Genomic DNA, 19,132 nt, shown 5'->3' with positions numbered 1-19,132 from the left:
ATTTAAGCCATTAATTTATAACATTTAAACTATTAATTTATAACACTTAAGCCATTGATTTATAACATTTAAGCTATTAATTTTCAACATCTAAGCCAATAATGTACAACATTTAAACTGTTATTTTATACATTTAAACTATTAATTTATAACATTTAAGCTATTCATTTATACCTTCTAAGCCATTAATTTATAACATTTAAGCCATTAATCTAAAACAATTACATCATTAATTCTTAACAGTTATACCAATAATTTATAACAACATTTTCCCATTAATTCAATGTAATTATGCTCTTAATTTATAACAGTTGTACCCTTAATCGGAAGTAACTCTACATTCATTGATTTTAATCAATACCATAAATTCGTAGTGAGTGAATTAAAGATTTATTTTGCTTTATTTTATTAACGAAATCTATCAAGTCTTTGAAGTGCTATTTCATTTCCATATAGCATTATATTTTAACTCTGAATACAGTATTCAATTTCCAATTTCACTATTTCGTATAAAATCTGTGGTAACACAGAGTGTCGATGTATGTGTCACGTAAAATAACAAAATAAAAAAGGAATTTGAGGTAAAAAATAAAAAAAGAAAACTTTATTTTTTTTCTAACATCAATACACTTTACAATCTACTTCCAAACTCTAGGCGTGACTTTCTAAGACTGACTCTTATGATTTTACTTTCGATCGGATCCGATTACTTTCTTTTGTCATCCCTCAACATCCCCACCGTCCATGCATTTGCTAGGCGTCCGCGATCGTTGCCACGTGCTCTTTCTTCTAGAACCTTCGGTGGAAGGACCGTTGGGATGTTGATGGTTCATTAGGCACTTCAGCGATATACATTGTCGCCGAGTGCTTTATCTCTATCGTCAGTCCGTCGGATTTGAAGTATGCCGGTCGTGACATATGTAACGATATATGGTATAACGTTATAACGTATTACTTTACATGATATAACTTTATAACGTATTACGTTATATGGTATGACGTTATAACGTATTACGTTTTATGGGATGACGTTATAACGTATTACGTTATATGGTATAACGTTATAACGTTATAACGTAATACGTTATATGGTATGACGGTATAACGTATTACGTTATATGGGACGACTTGTTTCTGTCTGGAGATTGATTCCTAATACAACGTGTGTCCCATTATATCAGCATCTCTAAAGTACAATTCTATGTGATTTCTAGGGAGAACAATACAACCGATCCACACCTTCGTCAGGCAAAACGTTTATCCCGTGACCGTGGCTACGTTCGGCGACCAGTTGTCACCTCGAACCCACTTTCGCTTTCACAAATGTCAAACAATTACAGATGACAATTGCTTAATTACAGTTATGATAAAATCTAGGCTAAAGCATTAGAAGGCTTCCTCAAAATTGCAAAGGGAAGGCTCCGGTTTTCCTTTCATCTCCGACATATATAATAATCTGTTAATAGCAGCGTTCTCTTCATGTTAACTACCCTCATTATCCCAAAAGAAATAAGGGATTGAACGATTCGTGGCGTCGATTAGTCAATCGTAACGGGAATTTACGATTCCCGTTGGCGCACTTCCTCGAGATCGTGTCTCCCCACGAACGTGCGAATTTACATATTTAACAATATATATATGGCGGGTTAATGTTGAAATTTTGGGTGTTAATTTTAGTTTCTTTACATTTTTTTCCTTTAGGAATACCTGCACTATATCATTTATGGAAGTTTTGTTAACAGAAACGAAAAATTTAGAAAAGATATGTATGATCAAGGAATCTCAGGATAGCACACTTAGACTGCAGATTTTTCTGTATGCAAAAGTAAGTCAAAGGAAGAGGATGAAGTTTTCTTGTATAAGGCTTTGTTTCTGCTTGAGCTAGCTTACAATGAAATACGTTCAGTGTGACAGAGTATCGACAACTATTTCAAACTTTAGCTTTAAATACAAAAAGTTTACGCGCAAAAATAAGCTGAAGAAAAGAAAAATGTTTTTTTTCTTGTTTGACGTCTTATCCTGTCTGGCGGTATGGAATTATTCTGGAAAAGCCTGTATATGTACAGAGTATATAAAAAATACACTTATTTGACCGGACCACCCTAATTCTACAACTCTGGATGATACAGTTTTACAAACGTCTACTCATCGCGAGGACCAACTTGCCAACTTTTCAAAATAAGCTATGAGTCGCAATTGAACCGTTTTCTGGAGAAATGACGTTGAAATTCCATTGGGTCTTACATCGAGATTATTCGCAATAAGTTTATATTTCGCAGTCAGGTAGAAAGTAAGCAATGTGACATTAACGAGAAAACAACAAGTTTTCGTTAGCAGGTGGGATAGCCCGTGATAAACAGAATGGAGCAATCAGCGTGATTTCACATTATTACAGAATTATCTACTGTGTGAAAAAAGACTTTCAAACAAAGATTCTGATTTTATTAGCTTTCTTTTAGAATAAATAGAAAATAAAATTTGTAAATAACAATTAATCTCATTATTTTAAATAATATATTTAAACTTGTTGAAATTGCAAATAATTTATTTCTGTCTTTTAACATTTAAACAATTATTTAAATGAAAATTTATTTAATAGTGCCCAGTATTGCGCGCAACACATTTTTGGAACAACGAACAATTCGATAGTCGGTAATAGAGATAGATGGCAAAATAATTGGATTTATTGATAAAATGAGGATTAAATTGATTAAAAAAAGTAAATTGATTAAAATGTATACAAATCCTACATATACAAGAATAATATCTTGCACATCATGGTATCCAAATATACTTTCCCAGTAAAGTTCCATTTGATCCTCGTGCTAAGTAGCATACGGTGCCAGCAAACGTCAATTTTTACAAAATTTTGCATGAATCAATCGATCCAGAGGCTCCGATCCTCCGAAATCACGCTAGTGGACACTTATAAGCCCTGACACTTTTTATACATGCTGTACATAAAAATATATGTATCGAAACTGTTGTTATTTCTATACTCAAAGGTAAGATCAGAGTAGTTATTATTTTATTGAATGGATAAATCTATTACACCGTTCTGAGCCAAAAAAGCCTTTATTGCACACGCTTACAAAAACTAGGGATAAAAACAAAAAAGCATCTTAAGCCTATCGATTAAATCTATCGATTGTAACTAGCATCATCCTCTAGTTACTATTTCTTATCACTAACGCATCTGCATATGGATGGCGAGCACGAACTCACGTTGTCATTTTCAACAGAAACTTTGATACAAAGTACGCAGATTTGTGTATAAATACATTACGGTTGAAAAATTGTTGAATATTTACTACTGTATCTGTTATACTTGATCGTTAACACCTATTTTTTTCGCCTGCCTAACTTACTATCCTCAAAACGTTATCAGATTATACATTTTGTTCGGCTGATAAAATGGAATTTCTTGGAATTTAGAGCTCCCTTTACATTCACTTGTTATTGTACGAGTATTTTGCTCGTTCACCAGCCGTTCACTCATTTTATTTTGCAATCGTGACAATTTGATGCTGCTTCTCCACTCTGTATAACGTGTTACCTACAAACACCGATATGTATATAATCTGATGCATTAATTACTATACGATACACCATGAGGACGTTAATACACGCAAAACGAAATAGATAAACAGTATCTGCTAAAATTATAGCTATAATATATAATATAATATATAATATAATATAATATAATATATTTTTGTTACAGTCGACTTCTCCAAAAGTCAAAAGCTTGTCTTGTTATTGGCACGTACCGTAAACACTCGACTAATTGCGTATTTCTTAAAGCTATATTTCCCCTCTTTACAACTTTTTTACGAGATTAGTTTGAAATCAGCCCAATTGATAAACCATTTCAATTTTCAATCTCTATATTCAAAATTTATTATAATCAATTCTATTTTAGTTTTTGCTATCAAAGGAACATAAATTGGAAGTTGAAACAAAAAACATGGGTTCTAATTAAATATTACTATCTGCTTCTATTCTTAATCGTTACGAATTATTTATACATTATTACCAATTATCAATTGTTTATTATACATTGCTCGTTGCATTCACCCTATTACCCCTACACTTCCGTATCATCAACCATATTGCTATCTTCGAATAATTTTCCTCAAACGCAAAATCTCCCACATACCTAACCTTTTAATTTCAAAGCTAATTAATTCAGGGACATCTTCGATCTTTAGCAAGCGTGTATCCTACCAATGATTAGCAGCTACTCTTCATTAATTCATTAATTCATTGATTCAATCTGTAACGTTTCGAGTATGTACATCGCATGTCGTATCATTGTATCGGTATTGTATCTGTTGATTCGAAAGATAGCTGGTTACTCAGGTGGCTAAATTGATCTCGCCATAGACGAAACTTATTTGTGTATCCATCTATGTATATATAAAAGATATACACAAGCAAACAGATAAGGCAATCGAGAATCAATGGATTCAATAGCCGGTAAATATTTACAAAAAAAGGAGATACCGGCCGATTAAATATCTTGTTAATGTTAGCAATTTGAGTAAGTTTTATTCGAGGATTGCCGTTCATTAAAAGTTAATATCAAAAAAAATTCAATGAGTCATTTGCATTTAAGAGAGTGTACTTAGTCAGATTCTTAGTAAACACTTATCCAACAGCCGATCGTTTAGTCATTTTCGATTCGATTATTCGTGTTCGTTTTTTCGTGTTCGATAACGTTTTGCAGAAGAAGATTCGATTCAATGTTTGTAATATGTCGTGTATACAATTTTAATAGTTACATTCGATAATTGCACAAAAATCGGGACTGAAACGTTACAATTATGGAGACGTAGGAACGACTCTATTCCTCAAAATTGACAACGCGAATGAAAGAGAAAGAGAGCCTCGTTAAAGGCTGGCGATAAGTTGAAAGATTCTTATTTGCGATTTTTGATCAATGAAATTTTTGCTAATATGTTTCTCGCGTTTTACTGGTTAAAATGACACCAAACACTATAAAATTTGGAACATATTTGCTTACTTAATAATTGATAATTAAATATTATTCATATTATATCATGTTTGATCTTATTTTAGTCGGGGAAATCCTACAAATGCGTTAGTGGAAATTTAATTTTAAAAAGCCTAAAATAAGGCAATTTTCAGTTTTGAATGATTACTCGGATACATTGTCTCAACGATAACTGATAATATTGGATCATGTTACACTGCTCGATCGCAATGGACCGCCAAATTTCCGCGATACCTCAGGGAAATCTGTCCTTCTCAAAGTGGACACGACGGCTGTGTAACTACGTAGAGGACTTTTTCGTGCAATTATCGAATGTTTGTACTAACCGTTTAATTTTTTGTTCCAAAATTCTTATTCTTTATATTAGATGAATAATTCAAATATCTCGCTGTGAAGTAGCTGTGTTATTATTGATTGGTGTTTTATAATTATATTAAACAACGAATACTGAATAACGAAGTATTTTTCGGTTAAGGATTTCTTTCGTTATTCATAATTAATAATTATTATACATAGCAATTTCGACAAAGTAACGAAGATGTAGAGTCGAATTCGAGTACGATAAGTAGTCACAGAAAATTTATCTTTTCTCCAATTGATTGCGTCTCCTAGTTTAATGGTGTTTTATAAACGGGCCGCTTATCTTGAAAATGGTAAATCCATTTTCCTTTGTTTCGGAATATTGAAACATTACGTTCGATTGGACTATTTTACTACGTTTTATGACCTTGAGTGACCTTAAATGACCGCGATATTTAAATCCGTCTTCAAAAGAGCAACAATGGGACAAATAGGTATTCAAAACTACACGGCTACACTTAAAAAAAAACGAAGCCTATTAAAGTGTTCTTTAAAACTCGTAAACGCGTCCATCTGAGAAAAACTTTTTCCATCGCGTAATAGCCTCCTCGAAACCAAACAACTTTTGTTTCAAACATTTCCCTGCGTCTCAAAAAATTGAAAGAATTATTCAGGTGGTTTGCTGTTGAAGACTCAGCCTGTATATCCCCAAAATTCCATGTAGTTCTGATTGTTAGGCAAACTGATATTGTAATCTAACACGAGTCAACCTCATCAAGGGGCGAGAGGGAGGGGGTGTCAATAGACTAAACACAGAAGTATTCGCCTCTATATGTACCTCTATTCGCTATTTTGAACATGAACAGAAAGATAACAGTACGGAGTGGGTGAGAAAAGCATTAAGAATTTTGATCCAGCATTTTTTAATCTCTTTATTGTGACATGAAAACTACGGAAAAAGTAATTTAAAAAAGCGACCAGATATCAATGACCTACGAAAAAGATAAAATTCATCCGGACAGAAAGAAGAAAGAAAACTATTTAACGTTTCATCAGAGAAAAAGAATCGAGGAAAAGGCTTGGTTATTGATCTTGTGAGACAGGAACGTCATAAATGCTAGTATAGGTAATCTTGCAGAAGTTGTTAAGAATCTTTATCGTAGTTTGGTATGAAAAATATCGAATAATTTGGATTTCGAATCACATACAAATTAAGATGCAGGGGAGAGTCGCACAGTACCTTGTGCTAGAGTTGATAAAAATGAAAATTTACAAAGTGACTTTATAGCACAAATGGAACTTGATAAAAGTAGGAAAATTAATTTTATGAAATTCAATAATACGAATTGACGAATTAACAATGTGCAAGAATAGTAATGTCGGAATTTGTAGGAAACGAAAAATTGTCGTCCAGTACCGATCAATTATTTAATTATTTGATCTTTTGCTCTAAATGGTTAATAATGTTTTAAAAAGTCCTCTAGATGTCAGTATACATAATCTTATTCAAATTTGATTTTTATGTATATCGTATGGAAAATACTTAATATTTTCTTGATCTGCGCATTCGACGTGTGCCCAGACTTCACATTCGTCGTTTTTGAAACATTGAAAGCTTCAGTGACCTGTCTTTGGGCCATTTTATTTTTGAAGAGTAGCTTCGAAGCCCCATTCATGTTCTCCTCTGACCATTTCTCTCTTTTCTGTTTTGGACTTTCAGATATTTTTCTATGGAAAAGGTAGAAGAAAAATTAAACGGACACCTTCTAATTTAGTCTCAGTTGCCAAAATATTGAACTTACAGGTAAAAGAAATTCGGTCTATGACTAAATCATCGGTATTGGACGACAAATACGTTGAACAAATACGTTTTAGATTATAATGTATATAATATACAAAGGAAATTATAAAAGTGGGGCAAATAACTGGTAATTACACTTAATAAATTAGATATAGTATACATTAAAAAAAATTTTACTTACCTGAAAAACAACATGTCAACTCTAGAAAATAATTTTTAATTTTCGAAATATCAATGTATATGTTTGACATATCAGATCAATATGGCTCCGAAATATGTTACACGGAATTGTTCATTTTCATTTGTTTGTTCCAATAAAAGCGCTAATATCTGGTGAAAAATCCTATGTATTTAGAAATTAACAGAAATGTTAAGTGAGCTGTTATTTTGCCCGCATTGTATTTCTTACATGTAATGCCTGTTACACGTTTTATCTTTAAAATAGCAAACTCATTATTTACTCGAGATTTATTTCTAGCGCACAAATATTTTTCAATAGAGCGATGCAAAGTTTTACTGTATCTCGGATCATCACAAGTTAATCAAAATCTTGAGGATTCGATTTCACCTGCTCAAAGTGACTTTTGCAGGCAAAAGAAATTGTTCCTCGGATACTTTAATATTTTTTACTAAATTTCATCAAAAATAGAATTTTATTTGCTAATAGAAGATAACTATGTTTTGGTACTCCTACAGAACAATATCACGACATTCGCTAAAATTACGAATATTGTACAGTATATTCACTGCAAGGCTAATTGAAATAGCTTGTAATCCAACATATAAGAATGCTACTTGCAAAGTATCTTTGCTAGCAACAGTTTAAAGTAGAGAGATATTCCTAAAAAATCATATATTTTATACATATATGTACGTAGTATATACAGTGAATATAACTATCTTTCTGAATTTATAAAATAACAGTATATAATAATAAATAATAATAATAATATAATATAATAATAATAAAAAAATAATATAATAATAAATAAAAATAACATAATAATAATAAATTTATAGAATAACAATATTCCAATATTTATATTTTTCCTTGTTGCAATTTTGTAAACCGTCAAAGCGTTTACAACAGAAATTCCCAGAAGGAATTGAATGCCAAGTTTTCTGTACCATTTGATTCCTTTTCTAATTATGGTGGCATAAGAAACCATTTGATCGGAATAATCTATACCACACTTTCCTTCGTTATATTCGACAACAGCTAGCGGTTTTAATGTAGCGAACAAGCGAAACGAAAGATCATTCTTGAGACCACCACTTGAGCGATTCGCATTACTAAAATATCGATAGGAGCACCTAGCAGATAACGCTTGGTACTGCTGTACGCGTGGCCTGACGCAGATTTTTTTGAAAACACGCGTGGCAGTCAATGTGTTAATAAACTATTAAACTACATGTCGTGAAGAAGTATCCCCTTTATGAACATTTATTAATAGCTCTAGAGTTGATAATATTAGCTTGAGGAAGTTCTGTATGTACGTGTAATTGATAGTACTCGCGTACACCTGTGCGTGTAAAACGTTTCAAGTTAATAAAGAGAACATGATACACGTGGAATAGGTATGAATAAAAATTACAAGAAGCCGGAGAATATTCTAAAACATATGCCATGATAAAATATAAATTGTAAAGAGTTATAGATCATGTTATTATATATTAAAATTATGCTTAACAAGCAGATATTAGCGTAAATATGACGCTGCGTTAATTAAATCCAACAATATTGAGAAAAGAACAAATTGAACAATACGTAGAAATAATTTAGAAAAACACTGTTAGATCAATTTCAAATTGGGTTTTCTTTACTCGATGTCAAACTTAACTCTTACTCGTCTTTTGCATAAACTCTTTTCGTGATATGAAACTTTAGAGTTGACATGCTGCTGGTATTAATTGCACACGCAGAATAAGATTTTCCAAATTGAATCGAAACGATTTAGACAGAAAAATGTAATACTTTCAATATTCATAACAATTATTTATGCATTCCGCATATAAACCTACCGAATATTTATTACTTACTTTTAGCTCAAAAATATTTGATATACTACTACTAAGCAAATATTAGATTGAAGAGGAAATCATACATGAAAGATGTCACTTTTTTTAATAAAAAGTTCGTTCTCATCAAAGTTTCTGGCAATTTATTACATACCTGTGTACAAAGTGGATTACTTTGTAACACAACTGGAAAGTAACTTTCTTTAGTAATGATTTACGTAATAAATTACGCAAAAAGTAAAAAGAAGATTATATTTTAAATCATATTCTAAGAATAATTGTATTTTAAACGTGATTTCAAAAGAATTTTGAATTTAAAAATTCGTCAAAAGTACATACGTACTTACTACTTCGACACGATCTAGGCTAATTATGTGTACTAATGTTTATACATCTTGATAGTAGCTGTATTCAAAGAGCGCGTCGAATCTTTTTATAGTATTTGCCTTTTGATGTATTAAAAGTATTGTAGTAACTGATGGTTTCTTAGAGTAAGGACAAGTGATGATGGTAGAGTTCAAAGTTTAGTGTATTTTAATAAGTGATATTCAATAACAAAAGGACCGACTACAATATCGTCGCACGCCGACTCACACTCCGTGTCCGCTCAACTCGCACTCTGCTTCTCCACTGACTCTCTGGCCGTTGTAGCACTCTATTGTCTTTTGCAAGGCCCACCGCACACGTGTTCTGCAGACGCTCGTAGCCAGGGTCACGTAGGTCTTTTCGGCAAGGCTATTTACTTGAAGGACCCGGTAATGCATTGATGGAGCCGACAGCGCCTCGGCTCTCGCGACATTGTCTGTAGTTAGCTCGACGTTTCTTGGGCCCTTCTCCCCGATACTACAGTATCATTAGAGATATTCTTCTTATTATCGCAAATATGTATTGTTCTGCTCATTACATCGACAAGTGAACGGATTTTAAGCTTCCTGTTCTTTTACATTTTCAATATTTCCAGAGTTATTTGTTTTCAGTAGAAAAAATATTAATTCCTGCCACTTTTGAGAGGAATTGTTCAGAAGTGTATCCTGTTTATCTCGAATCGCTCAAATATATCGGGGAAAAAATGAATGACACAAAAATCGAATGACATCGAAAGGGATATACTATTATATTCGTGTGTATTTACTTTGCGTGTATTGTCTTAACATGAAATCTCTTGCGTGTTAAAATATTTCAATGGATATCTCCATTTTTTGTTACATAATCACGCAGCTGACGTTCAGACATCTCTAAAATACTAGAAACTTGCGTCTTTCGCACCATCCGCTATCGTAATAGAAACTTTCAAATTCGACAGAGCAATACAAAGCACGTGTCACGTAAAATAACAAAATAAAAAAGGAATTTGAGGTAAAAAAATAAAAAAAGAAAACTTTATTTTTTTTCTAACATCAATACACTTTACAATCTACTTCCGAACTCTAGGCGTGACTTTCTAAGACTGACTCTTATGATTTTACTTTCGATCGGATCCGATTACTTTCTTTTGTCATTCCTCAACATCCCCACCGTCCATGCATTTGCTAGGCGTCCGCGATCGTTGCCACGTGCTCTTTCTTCTAGAACCTTCGATGGAAGGACCGTTGGGATGTTGATGGTTCATTAGGCACTTCAGCGATATACATTGTCGCCGAGTGCCGCCACATCTTTATCTCTATCGTCAGTCCGTCGGATTTGAAGTATGCCGGTCGTGACACACGCGAAAAGTGACTGACCAAAAAAGAACTGAATGTTTTGACGACATTAAGAAACTGCAGCCTTGTATTTCAGCAATATCATACCAGCAATAACAAATTTTGAGAAATATCTTTATGTTCTATTCCTGTGGCGTACTTTGGATAACGCTAATCCCGGCGACACACTAAATTTTGAAATTCATACGACTGATTCTACAGAAGCGGGGATTCTACAGCAGCGATTTCGCTTGCGCAGTTGTTCATTTAATTTGTGAATTGTAAGAAACCTCAAGTATGTCAGAGGACATAGTGATATTGCTACAAAAGCGACTAGACAAATAGAGAGCTACATGTGATTTTATCGTATTTTTTTAACCCTTTCGCTTCGGCAATCCAGTCCGCCGAAGTACTGTCACTGAACGGAAACGCGCGCCAGAAATACGCACAGTGTGCGTGGCTACTGTATATACGTTTTCCTAAGTCTTAAATAATAATAATTCTTGTAAGAACCGTATACGAAATATCGTTTCACTGTCAATGGATTTAGTAGATTTTTTAGCATGAAACAATATACGATTTTGATGTTGTTTCAACAACGAGTAACTTAAAGAAGTGATTAATCCAATATGTCAATAAAATCAAGGGAAAATGTTCTGTCGATAACGAAAAAATATATTAATGACCACAGATAGCATTTGTATATGCATCATTTTTGTCAAATTTTGTCTTCAAAACACAACTTTGGACAATACAAGAACTAGATATTAAGCTTTTAATGTTTTTAATATTCCTATTTTATCTACTTTTGCTAAAATACATTAAACACATTTCAATACTAAACTAAAGATCTTTAAACTTAAAAATGACTTTTGCTTATTCCCATGTCACAAACAATTGGCTTTAATAATTATCGATCAATACTCTCTTATTCGTAAGCACATCAGCATATTCGATCCATGCAAATTCACGTAAAATGTTACTACTTCCTGCCTTTCGTTACATGTATCTTAATAAATTGTATCTTATTAAATCTTAATAAATATGAGTCTTAATAAAAAGAAGTTACTTTTTACGTAGACCAAACTTAGTTCTATTATTAAGCGCGTAAGCAGATAAGATGAAGATCAAATAGAGACAAAGCTAAAAAATAACGACTATATATTTTCATGTTTCAGCGTTGAAAACTTATGTGGGTGAAACGCTAGAATTGACTGGAGTTCTTCGACAAGAAATGGGCACTTGTCTTTGCATAGACAGCAACAATGTGCCTCCGACAGTCAGCAAACGTTACTCTGTACAAGTTCACTGTATGTATTATTAAGCGCTTATCATAGAGTTATTATACAAATATATTTGCAATTATCATTCTTATATATTATACAAGGTGAATCAGAACACGTGGAAAATATGGCAGAGGTTGATTCTGAATACTGAAATAAGAAGAAAATTTTATATAACATAATATGCCTAATATGACCTTACGTTCCGCTTATAGCTTATTTTGCGATGCTAAACATTACACAGATGAACGATTTCTTGGAAAATAGATAAATCGTGCCGGCCTTATTTCCGGACCAATACGCTCTTCGGATCCGAATCCGTTCGATTATTAAATACGGGGACGTTTAAAATCTCTTACTTATAAAACGTTAGTTGACGTGACGATCAACATTTTCGACAAATTCGTGTAAGCTGTTCGAACAAGATGGACGATCTATGACGCGACGCATTCGCGTTTCCGTAGAAACTGGAACTGGTCGATTCGAGTAATTTCTCTAAAGATAGGTAAGAAAGTACTGTGACACAAAGCAAGCGTCTACTCGAAAACGTTTATACGAAATTTTCTTCTTATTTTAATGCGCTGAATCAGCCCCTGCTTGCCTGGAAGCCGTACTTTCCACATGTCTCGAACTCTATCATACCGATCCACTAGGTAAACAAAATAAAAGCCTGCCAAGCACTGTGGCGGCACGGGCCACGGAACTTTTCAACGGCTCCGGATGCAAAGCGCGACGCCGCCAAAGCGCAACACCGACGTGCCCAATGTACCATCGATATCTTCACACTCTTTCCGCCGAATTCTCGGAAGAGCATACACGTGCCAGCACTGGCGGCACATCTAATGAATGCACGCTAGTGAGGGATATCGATGGGCTACGAAGGGAAGAATCTGCGCGATCCGAAACAAAAGCACAGGCAGTCTGTCTTACGCCATTAAATGTGTAACTCCTCGGTACTATTTGCATAGCAACGCGTCGAATGATCTCTCGGTGTCTATCGTTATTTGTTAGTTGTTACCAGTTGTCTGTTAAGTGTAATTGTTAATTGTTAATTGTTAACTCTGATTGTTGATTAGTTCTAAATAAACTATTGTTCGTTAAAAACACCAAGAGTAGTTCCTTACGCACCTATCACCATACCACCTCAGCACGAACGCCGTATAGATTGTTTTCACCTGTTCGATTCGTGCTAGATTTGACTAAAATACTCATGCGAAGTTATTGAAAATATAAAATCCGAATTAACATCCAGTTTTCAACAACCTGTCTAAAGATACCGCTCACAAACAAGCTATCATTTCTTGAAACAAATATATAAGATTTATTTACGTTATCAATTTTGTCGTGTGTCGAAATACAGCCCACTCAAAACATTCTATGGACCAAACGAAAAAATTGTTGACATTGATTGTCAACAAGTCCTACAAACTAGGATCTTTCATATTTCTTTCGCTTTTGATAATTAGACACAACCTCCCGCTAGCCGATGAGTCATTCTGCTATATTTGGCTTATCCTTTGTTATTATACAAATTACTGCCATTGTTCACGGCTGATCTACTAACTCGTTTGGTGACTAGACACTACGTTAGATATTTTAATCAAATAAACTCATAATTGTATCGATAAAATACTTCCTATCAGTACAATATATGATCTAAAATTTAAACATCCTGCTTCAGGGCGACATATCCAGTGAATTAACGGCGCCTGAACAATCCCTTAAAACGGGTAAATCTATAACTTTATTATCTAATTTCAACCTAATATCCACAAACTGATCAACATAATTTCACTATGCCCAAAAAGAATCGCCTTGCAAATGATATCGATATTTACGACATTTCTTTGCTATATTAATATAGTATTATTTGTTATAGATCCAGACCACCGACCTCGACCAGGGCTATCAAAATTCGCCTTCGTCATGGCCAATAACCAATATAATATTAACTACGATAGAAACTGTCATTGTTAATTTAACACTAGCTATCGCTGCTATAATACGAATAGCCTGTATACATATTAAATAATCTGTAATAAATAACTTATTATTTTTAAATACTTCCTGTCTTATTTATCTACACCTTCCTTTGTCTTACGTCCACCTTGACCTACGCATTGTCACGTAAAATTCGTGATAAAAAAGGATTTTTGCAATTCACTAGCGATAAAAAGTTCGCGTACAAGGTAAATAGCGGGCAAAAGAACGGTATAAAGCATAGAGTGTAGAGTATAGTAGCATCGCAGAAAAAGAAAAATCAACAGCTTGCTCGGTCATTGCGCAGCAACAGATCGAGCAACGATACAAATGATCATGGAAGTGCGTTTCTGCTTCCCGGTCTGTTCGAACTATGACGATTTGTCTTTCTGATCTTTCCGACTCGACCGTTGCACCGTTCACTCGACCATCGACCATAAATTGTTTCGAATTTTCTAGAGAACGGACACTTGAAACTACGTGCTTGCGGTACATTCGATAGCCAGAACAGAGGGATCCTTCGTGAGCCTGTTTTCGTCCTGCGAGACGAGCAAATTATTAGAAATTTCCTGATGCAATTGTACGCGGTTTTATGCAACTTTGATTATACACGTGAACGATATTTGGCACAGAGGAGTAACATTTTCGGGGTAACATTTGCGCACTAATAGGTTCCCACGTAGCTAAAATAAAGCAAAAGTTACGCGAAATTAACGGATGACAATTGAGAAATTTCTTGGGTGATCTACGTTTATTACGAAATGGTTGGATGCGAGAATCGATATCTGGTAGCATCTAAGTTGTCCGAGAGAGTTTCACGATAAAGGAACAGATCTCTGCCGATACTCTCTATCCGACTATCGTAGCAGATTTGCGTACTTTTGCAAGGTCCTCCAAATTAATACAAATTTCTAACTACCGTAACATCGAGATATTATACATCGTAAGGCAAAGTTAAGGAGAGTGGCGATGATCTCGGAAACGCGAAAAATATCTCAGAAGATAGAATTTTGGTGGCGCGAAGGACAAATGTTCGTGATGGTTTTCCCAATAGCGATTCTGATTCTCCCTTGATGTGTCTGCTCCGCGCCACTTCCGGCATCGTGACAACCACCGTAAGCCCTAGGACGCCCTTACAGCCTCCTTTACATCGCATATGCCCTTCTCGCTGTTGATGAAAATCCAATTTGTGAAATTAGACGTTTGCTCGCTTTGAGACAAAGTAAACCGCGTTTCTCACAGGTGTTCGGCAGATGGCGATGATGAGATATAGTGCAACAAAGTGAAATTTTACGCGCGTAAATCTAACAGGATTATAATGTAACAGAAGCACAACAAAGAGGAAACTTGTGATGAAAAAGGAAGAATATATTACCAACGAAACTCTTTTGCTCCATTTTCTTTCGTAGAATTATATTTCACTTGCGAGTATTATAGCAGGTCTGCCTTTGATACAAAAATCATAAAAGGTTTACGTATCTGCACGTATATTTACGCTGTATGAACGACACTCGAGTATTACACGCATGCATTATCGACAAATAGATCCACGTTCGAGATAAGAGTTCCTCTTTGATACTTTCTTATGGTATAAATAACGAGAAATTATCAGGAAGTATGTTACAGTGAAACTGCTCGTACTTCGTTACTTTTACTCGCATGTATGACACCTACAACGATATTCTTTGTTGAATCAATAAATAAAAGCGCTCCCCAGCGTACATACAAGACTAGATCTTGAAATATAAGAATCGACGTAACAATAAGACTAAAAAAGTTCGAAATGAAAATAATTCGCCGAAACGGCAAAAAGAGAATACCTGACACAAAAATAACGATACGGTAAATCAGCGTCCCGTTTTAATTTTCATCGATCAGTCGTCCAGCAAGCGAGATGTGTCAAGCAGCAACGGCGACAAGGTAACAGAGACGAAATATTATCGAGTTAACGCACGCGAAGTGGTCGCAGGAATGGCTGACGGGTGCGAGAGTGTAATGCACTTACGTCACGCGAATTTCAGACGAAACAACTGGTGGTGTAACGAAAATTTAGCGTCGCAACCGAATGTGCTAAATATAAAATGGATGGCTGTTGACCGAAAGAAAAATGCTCGACGATACGGTGCCGCCGTTTGTTCTCTTACAAGATTGAACGTCCACGGTCGACCCATTTACCAGACCCTCCTCGTTACACGAAGAGACGAAATCACCAGTGCTATTTAATCGCGAATTATTACACGACGGTGATAATAAGGCAAATCTAATAAAATTTACTTCTCATTAAAAAGTCGTACCAAAACAATTATTTATTAATTGGTTTATTTATTAATTCTTAAGAAGATACATATAAATAAGAAAAAATGGTAAAATTTGATTAGTATAATAAAAGTAATATATGCCTATGATCATTCTAAAATATAAAAAGTGAAATAGTCTTACGTTCATTGGTATATTTTAAGAACACATACATCTTTTAACGATAGTTGCAATGTAACATCATTTTTATATTACACGCAAGGTATGGCAAGTATTCCTGCTCTAAGGCACAATTTGAAATCAACAACATTCAGTTTAACAAATTATAACTTCTATTCGTTTTCCATCATGGAATAACGCGGTGGTGTCTTCCATATTGCACTGGACGTGCGTTGTAATCTACTCCTATCTATATTTTCAAACATTTCAGTTAAATCTGGTGTGCACATTCTTCTATCAAAGAATTTATAGACTGCTTTCTTCGGAATTTATCGTTGCATTGCAAGTTCATTTTCGCGTATGTATGCTAAAATTGATAAAAATTCGAGTACTCCATGCATTATAATGTTTATTAACTCATTAAGTAAAACAACACTTACATTGCGCCTAATGTGGAATTGTACGCCTTGGTCTGGCTTCATCGTCCGATGTGTCGTCGTCAGGTTTACTGTGCAAAACAGAAGTGGACCTTACTGTTTGGAGCTATATTTTGGATAAAATATCGAATGAATAATAGCTTGTGTTTTTATAACAGAAGAATACTTTGATACTGTTTGTAATGTTACCTGCGATGTCATCATCTGAGTCTCCTTCTTTTGTTTCGCTAATAAGACGTCGCTTTTTCGACAGATCTTCGTGCCAGTTTTTGAACAATGGCTTTTTCTGAAATTTTTTCTTTTTCAAAGGCCTCGATTCTCCTTCTTACGGGCACATTTTTCTTCATTTCATTTTGAATGTGCTGTTTCGTCATGTTTCTATTAGACATTTCCCTTTCACGGGATGGCTCATCTTCTGCGAATAATTCTTCGAACTCGGTGAGTCCAATCGCTTGATTCAGCTGCTGAACCTCCTCCTGCAGAGTTATTGGCGACCGTGATGTAAATTTAGGTTCATTATTTTTTCCTATACTACTAGCCAAGTTTTTATTAATTACTACCGTTTCGTTTGATTTTATTGGTGATAAAGGTTCTACAATTGCGGTAGCGTCCATCATCTTCTGCGTATAAGTAGAATTGATGTCCATCGTGGAATTCATAAGAGGAGTAAATTTCTCAAGTGCATCCTCGCACATTGAAGGATCTTCAATATCATTTCTTGCTGATGGAATTACTGTATCATCAATAATATTAGAATATTTACCCTTCGTGTTTTCACTCCGTGAAAAAGTTCTCTTTATATTACTATCTCTTGTTGTCATTGAAGACTTTAATGGTTCAATCCTTTCTGGCTGTTTTGCATCTTCTTTTGAAATTGTTTCGCTTAAAACATTCTTTTTTGTTTTACTATGTTTTGTAGGACCTTTTGTGTTTTTTTCATCTGAACTACTTCTAGCACTTTCCTTTTTTTTAGGTCGGCCTCCACGTTTCCTCTAAAAATTTAGAATATATTTAACAACGTTATAGTAGTATTTATATACACAATGTACATACAATTGTATAAGCAATTAGATTTTGACGCATTAATTAACCGATATCAAACATTATTGGGTACTACATATAAGGGTTAGTATTGATTAGTAACATAAGATATGGGGTAAGATTAAAAGTATTAAATTTCATCATAATATGACACAAACATTTACATTACTGTCATCATCAAGAGTTAGCCTTCGTAATTTTGTAACAAGTGACATTGACTGCTGCTTTTTAATATTAATTGCAGCTTTTATTGCAGCCTTTCTTTTTGTTCGGTCAATTGTTGTTTCCAGCACATCCCCAGTTTTTACATCTTTATTTTCTGTTTTATCATGTACTGCTGAATCTGTTACTGTATTGTCAGTATTGATAATATCATTTTCTGGGATAGTCTCTTTACGGCGATAACCTTTTTTCTTCAAACTTTCGGCCTCTTTGTAGTTGAAGGGCCAGGGACTGATTGTGGTATTTCAGCACTTAAACCATGTAAATAATCCAGAGTGTCTTCAAGCTGGTTGTTAATATATTTTTTAACATCCAAGGAATAATTATGTATATTCGATATATCTTTGGTAATCATTTCTTTAATCTCCTTCTTTGATCCAGTATCCATATTTAAAATCTACGAATAAATGATATATATTTAATATATACATTAAACTATACTTTTTAATAATACATACCATAATTTAATATTATGGTTGAAATTATGACGTATATAGCAATTAATACATACACATGTGTTTAGTTCTATTAACTTAGAAGCACATGTAAATTAAAAAAAAATATATATATATATGAAACAATAATAAAATAATGAAGTAACATTGAGAATAGAATCTAGTTTAATGACACATATATACCCTTTTAATAATTCCGTTCTTATAAATTTTATTAAATTTACAGTGAAGCTTACAATTACACTAATGCCAATGAATATTAACGTATGCGTTTATTATTACACTAAATAAAAATGAAAGTAATGCAATGAAAAATACAATATACCTTAATGGAAATAAAATAAGTAAATAGCGAAGTATTTATTAATATTATTATATAGCATTATATTATATTATTATAATATTTATTAATATTTACTTACCTTTTACGTTTGCACAAAAACTATAAAATTTTAAATATAAAGAGAGATTTATAACAGAGAT

General features: G+C 33.8%; 1 protein-coding gene across 4 annotated transcripts; it reads right to left on the bottom strand.

Annotated features, from left to right (window-relative positions):
* Nucleotides 1–16,381: 16,381 nt before the first annotated feature.
* On the bottom strand, nucleotides 16,382–18,750 carry LOC143302965 (uncharacterized). Of its 4 annotated transcripts, XM_076620381.1 has the most exons (5): nucleotides 18,131–18,726; nucleotides 17,492–17,923; nucleotides 17,121–17,407; nucleotides 16,935–17,037; nucleotides 16,382–16,861 (listed from the first exon to the last, which is right to left on the bottom strand). In XM_076620381.1, exons 1-3 carry the CDS (start codon nucleotides 18,185–18,187, stop codon nucleotides 17,159–17,161), a joined length of 738 nt encoding a protein of 245 aa, XP_076476496.1. In that variant the 5' UTR covers nucleotides 18,188–18,726; the 3' UTR covers nucleotides 16,382–16,861; nucleotides 16,935–17,037; nucleotides 17,121–17,158. The 4 variants fall into 4 exon arrangements, with proteins under 4 accessions (XP_076476496.1, XP_076476494.1, XP_076476493.1 ...); XM_076620379.1 differs by having other exon boundaries at nucleotides 16,935–17,002; nucleotides 17,121–17,923; nucleotides 18,131–18,750; XM_076620378.1 differs by having other exon boundaries at nucleotides 17,121–17,923; nucleotides 18,131–18,731.
* Between the last annotated feature and the right edge of the window lie 382 nt (nucleotides 18,751–19,132).

The sequence above is a fragment of the Bombus vancouverensis genome, chromosome 8 (assembly GCF_051014615.1).
Source record: "Bombus vancouverensis nearcticus chromosome 8, iyBomVanc1_principal, whole genome shotgun sequence".
NCBI classification, from domain to species: domain Eukaryota; kingdom Metazoa; phylum Arthropoda; class Insecta; order Hymenoptera; family Apidae; genus Bombus; species Bombus vancouverensis.
Note: the sequence above shows the minus strand (reverse complement) of the source record. Positions and strands in the feature narration are given on the sequence as shown.

Coding starts and splice junctions, on each gene's coding strand:
- LOC143302965 (XM_076620379.1), bottom strand. CDS start 18,187: ATGTCACTTGTTACAAAATTACGAAGGCTAACTCTTGATGATGACAGT. Junction 17,924..18,130: donor ATGATGACAGTAATGTAAAT/GTTTGTGTCATA, acceptor CTAAATTTTTAG/AGGAAACGTGGAGGCCGACC.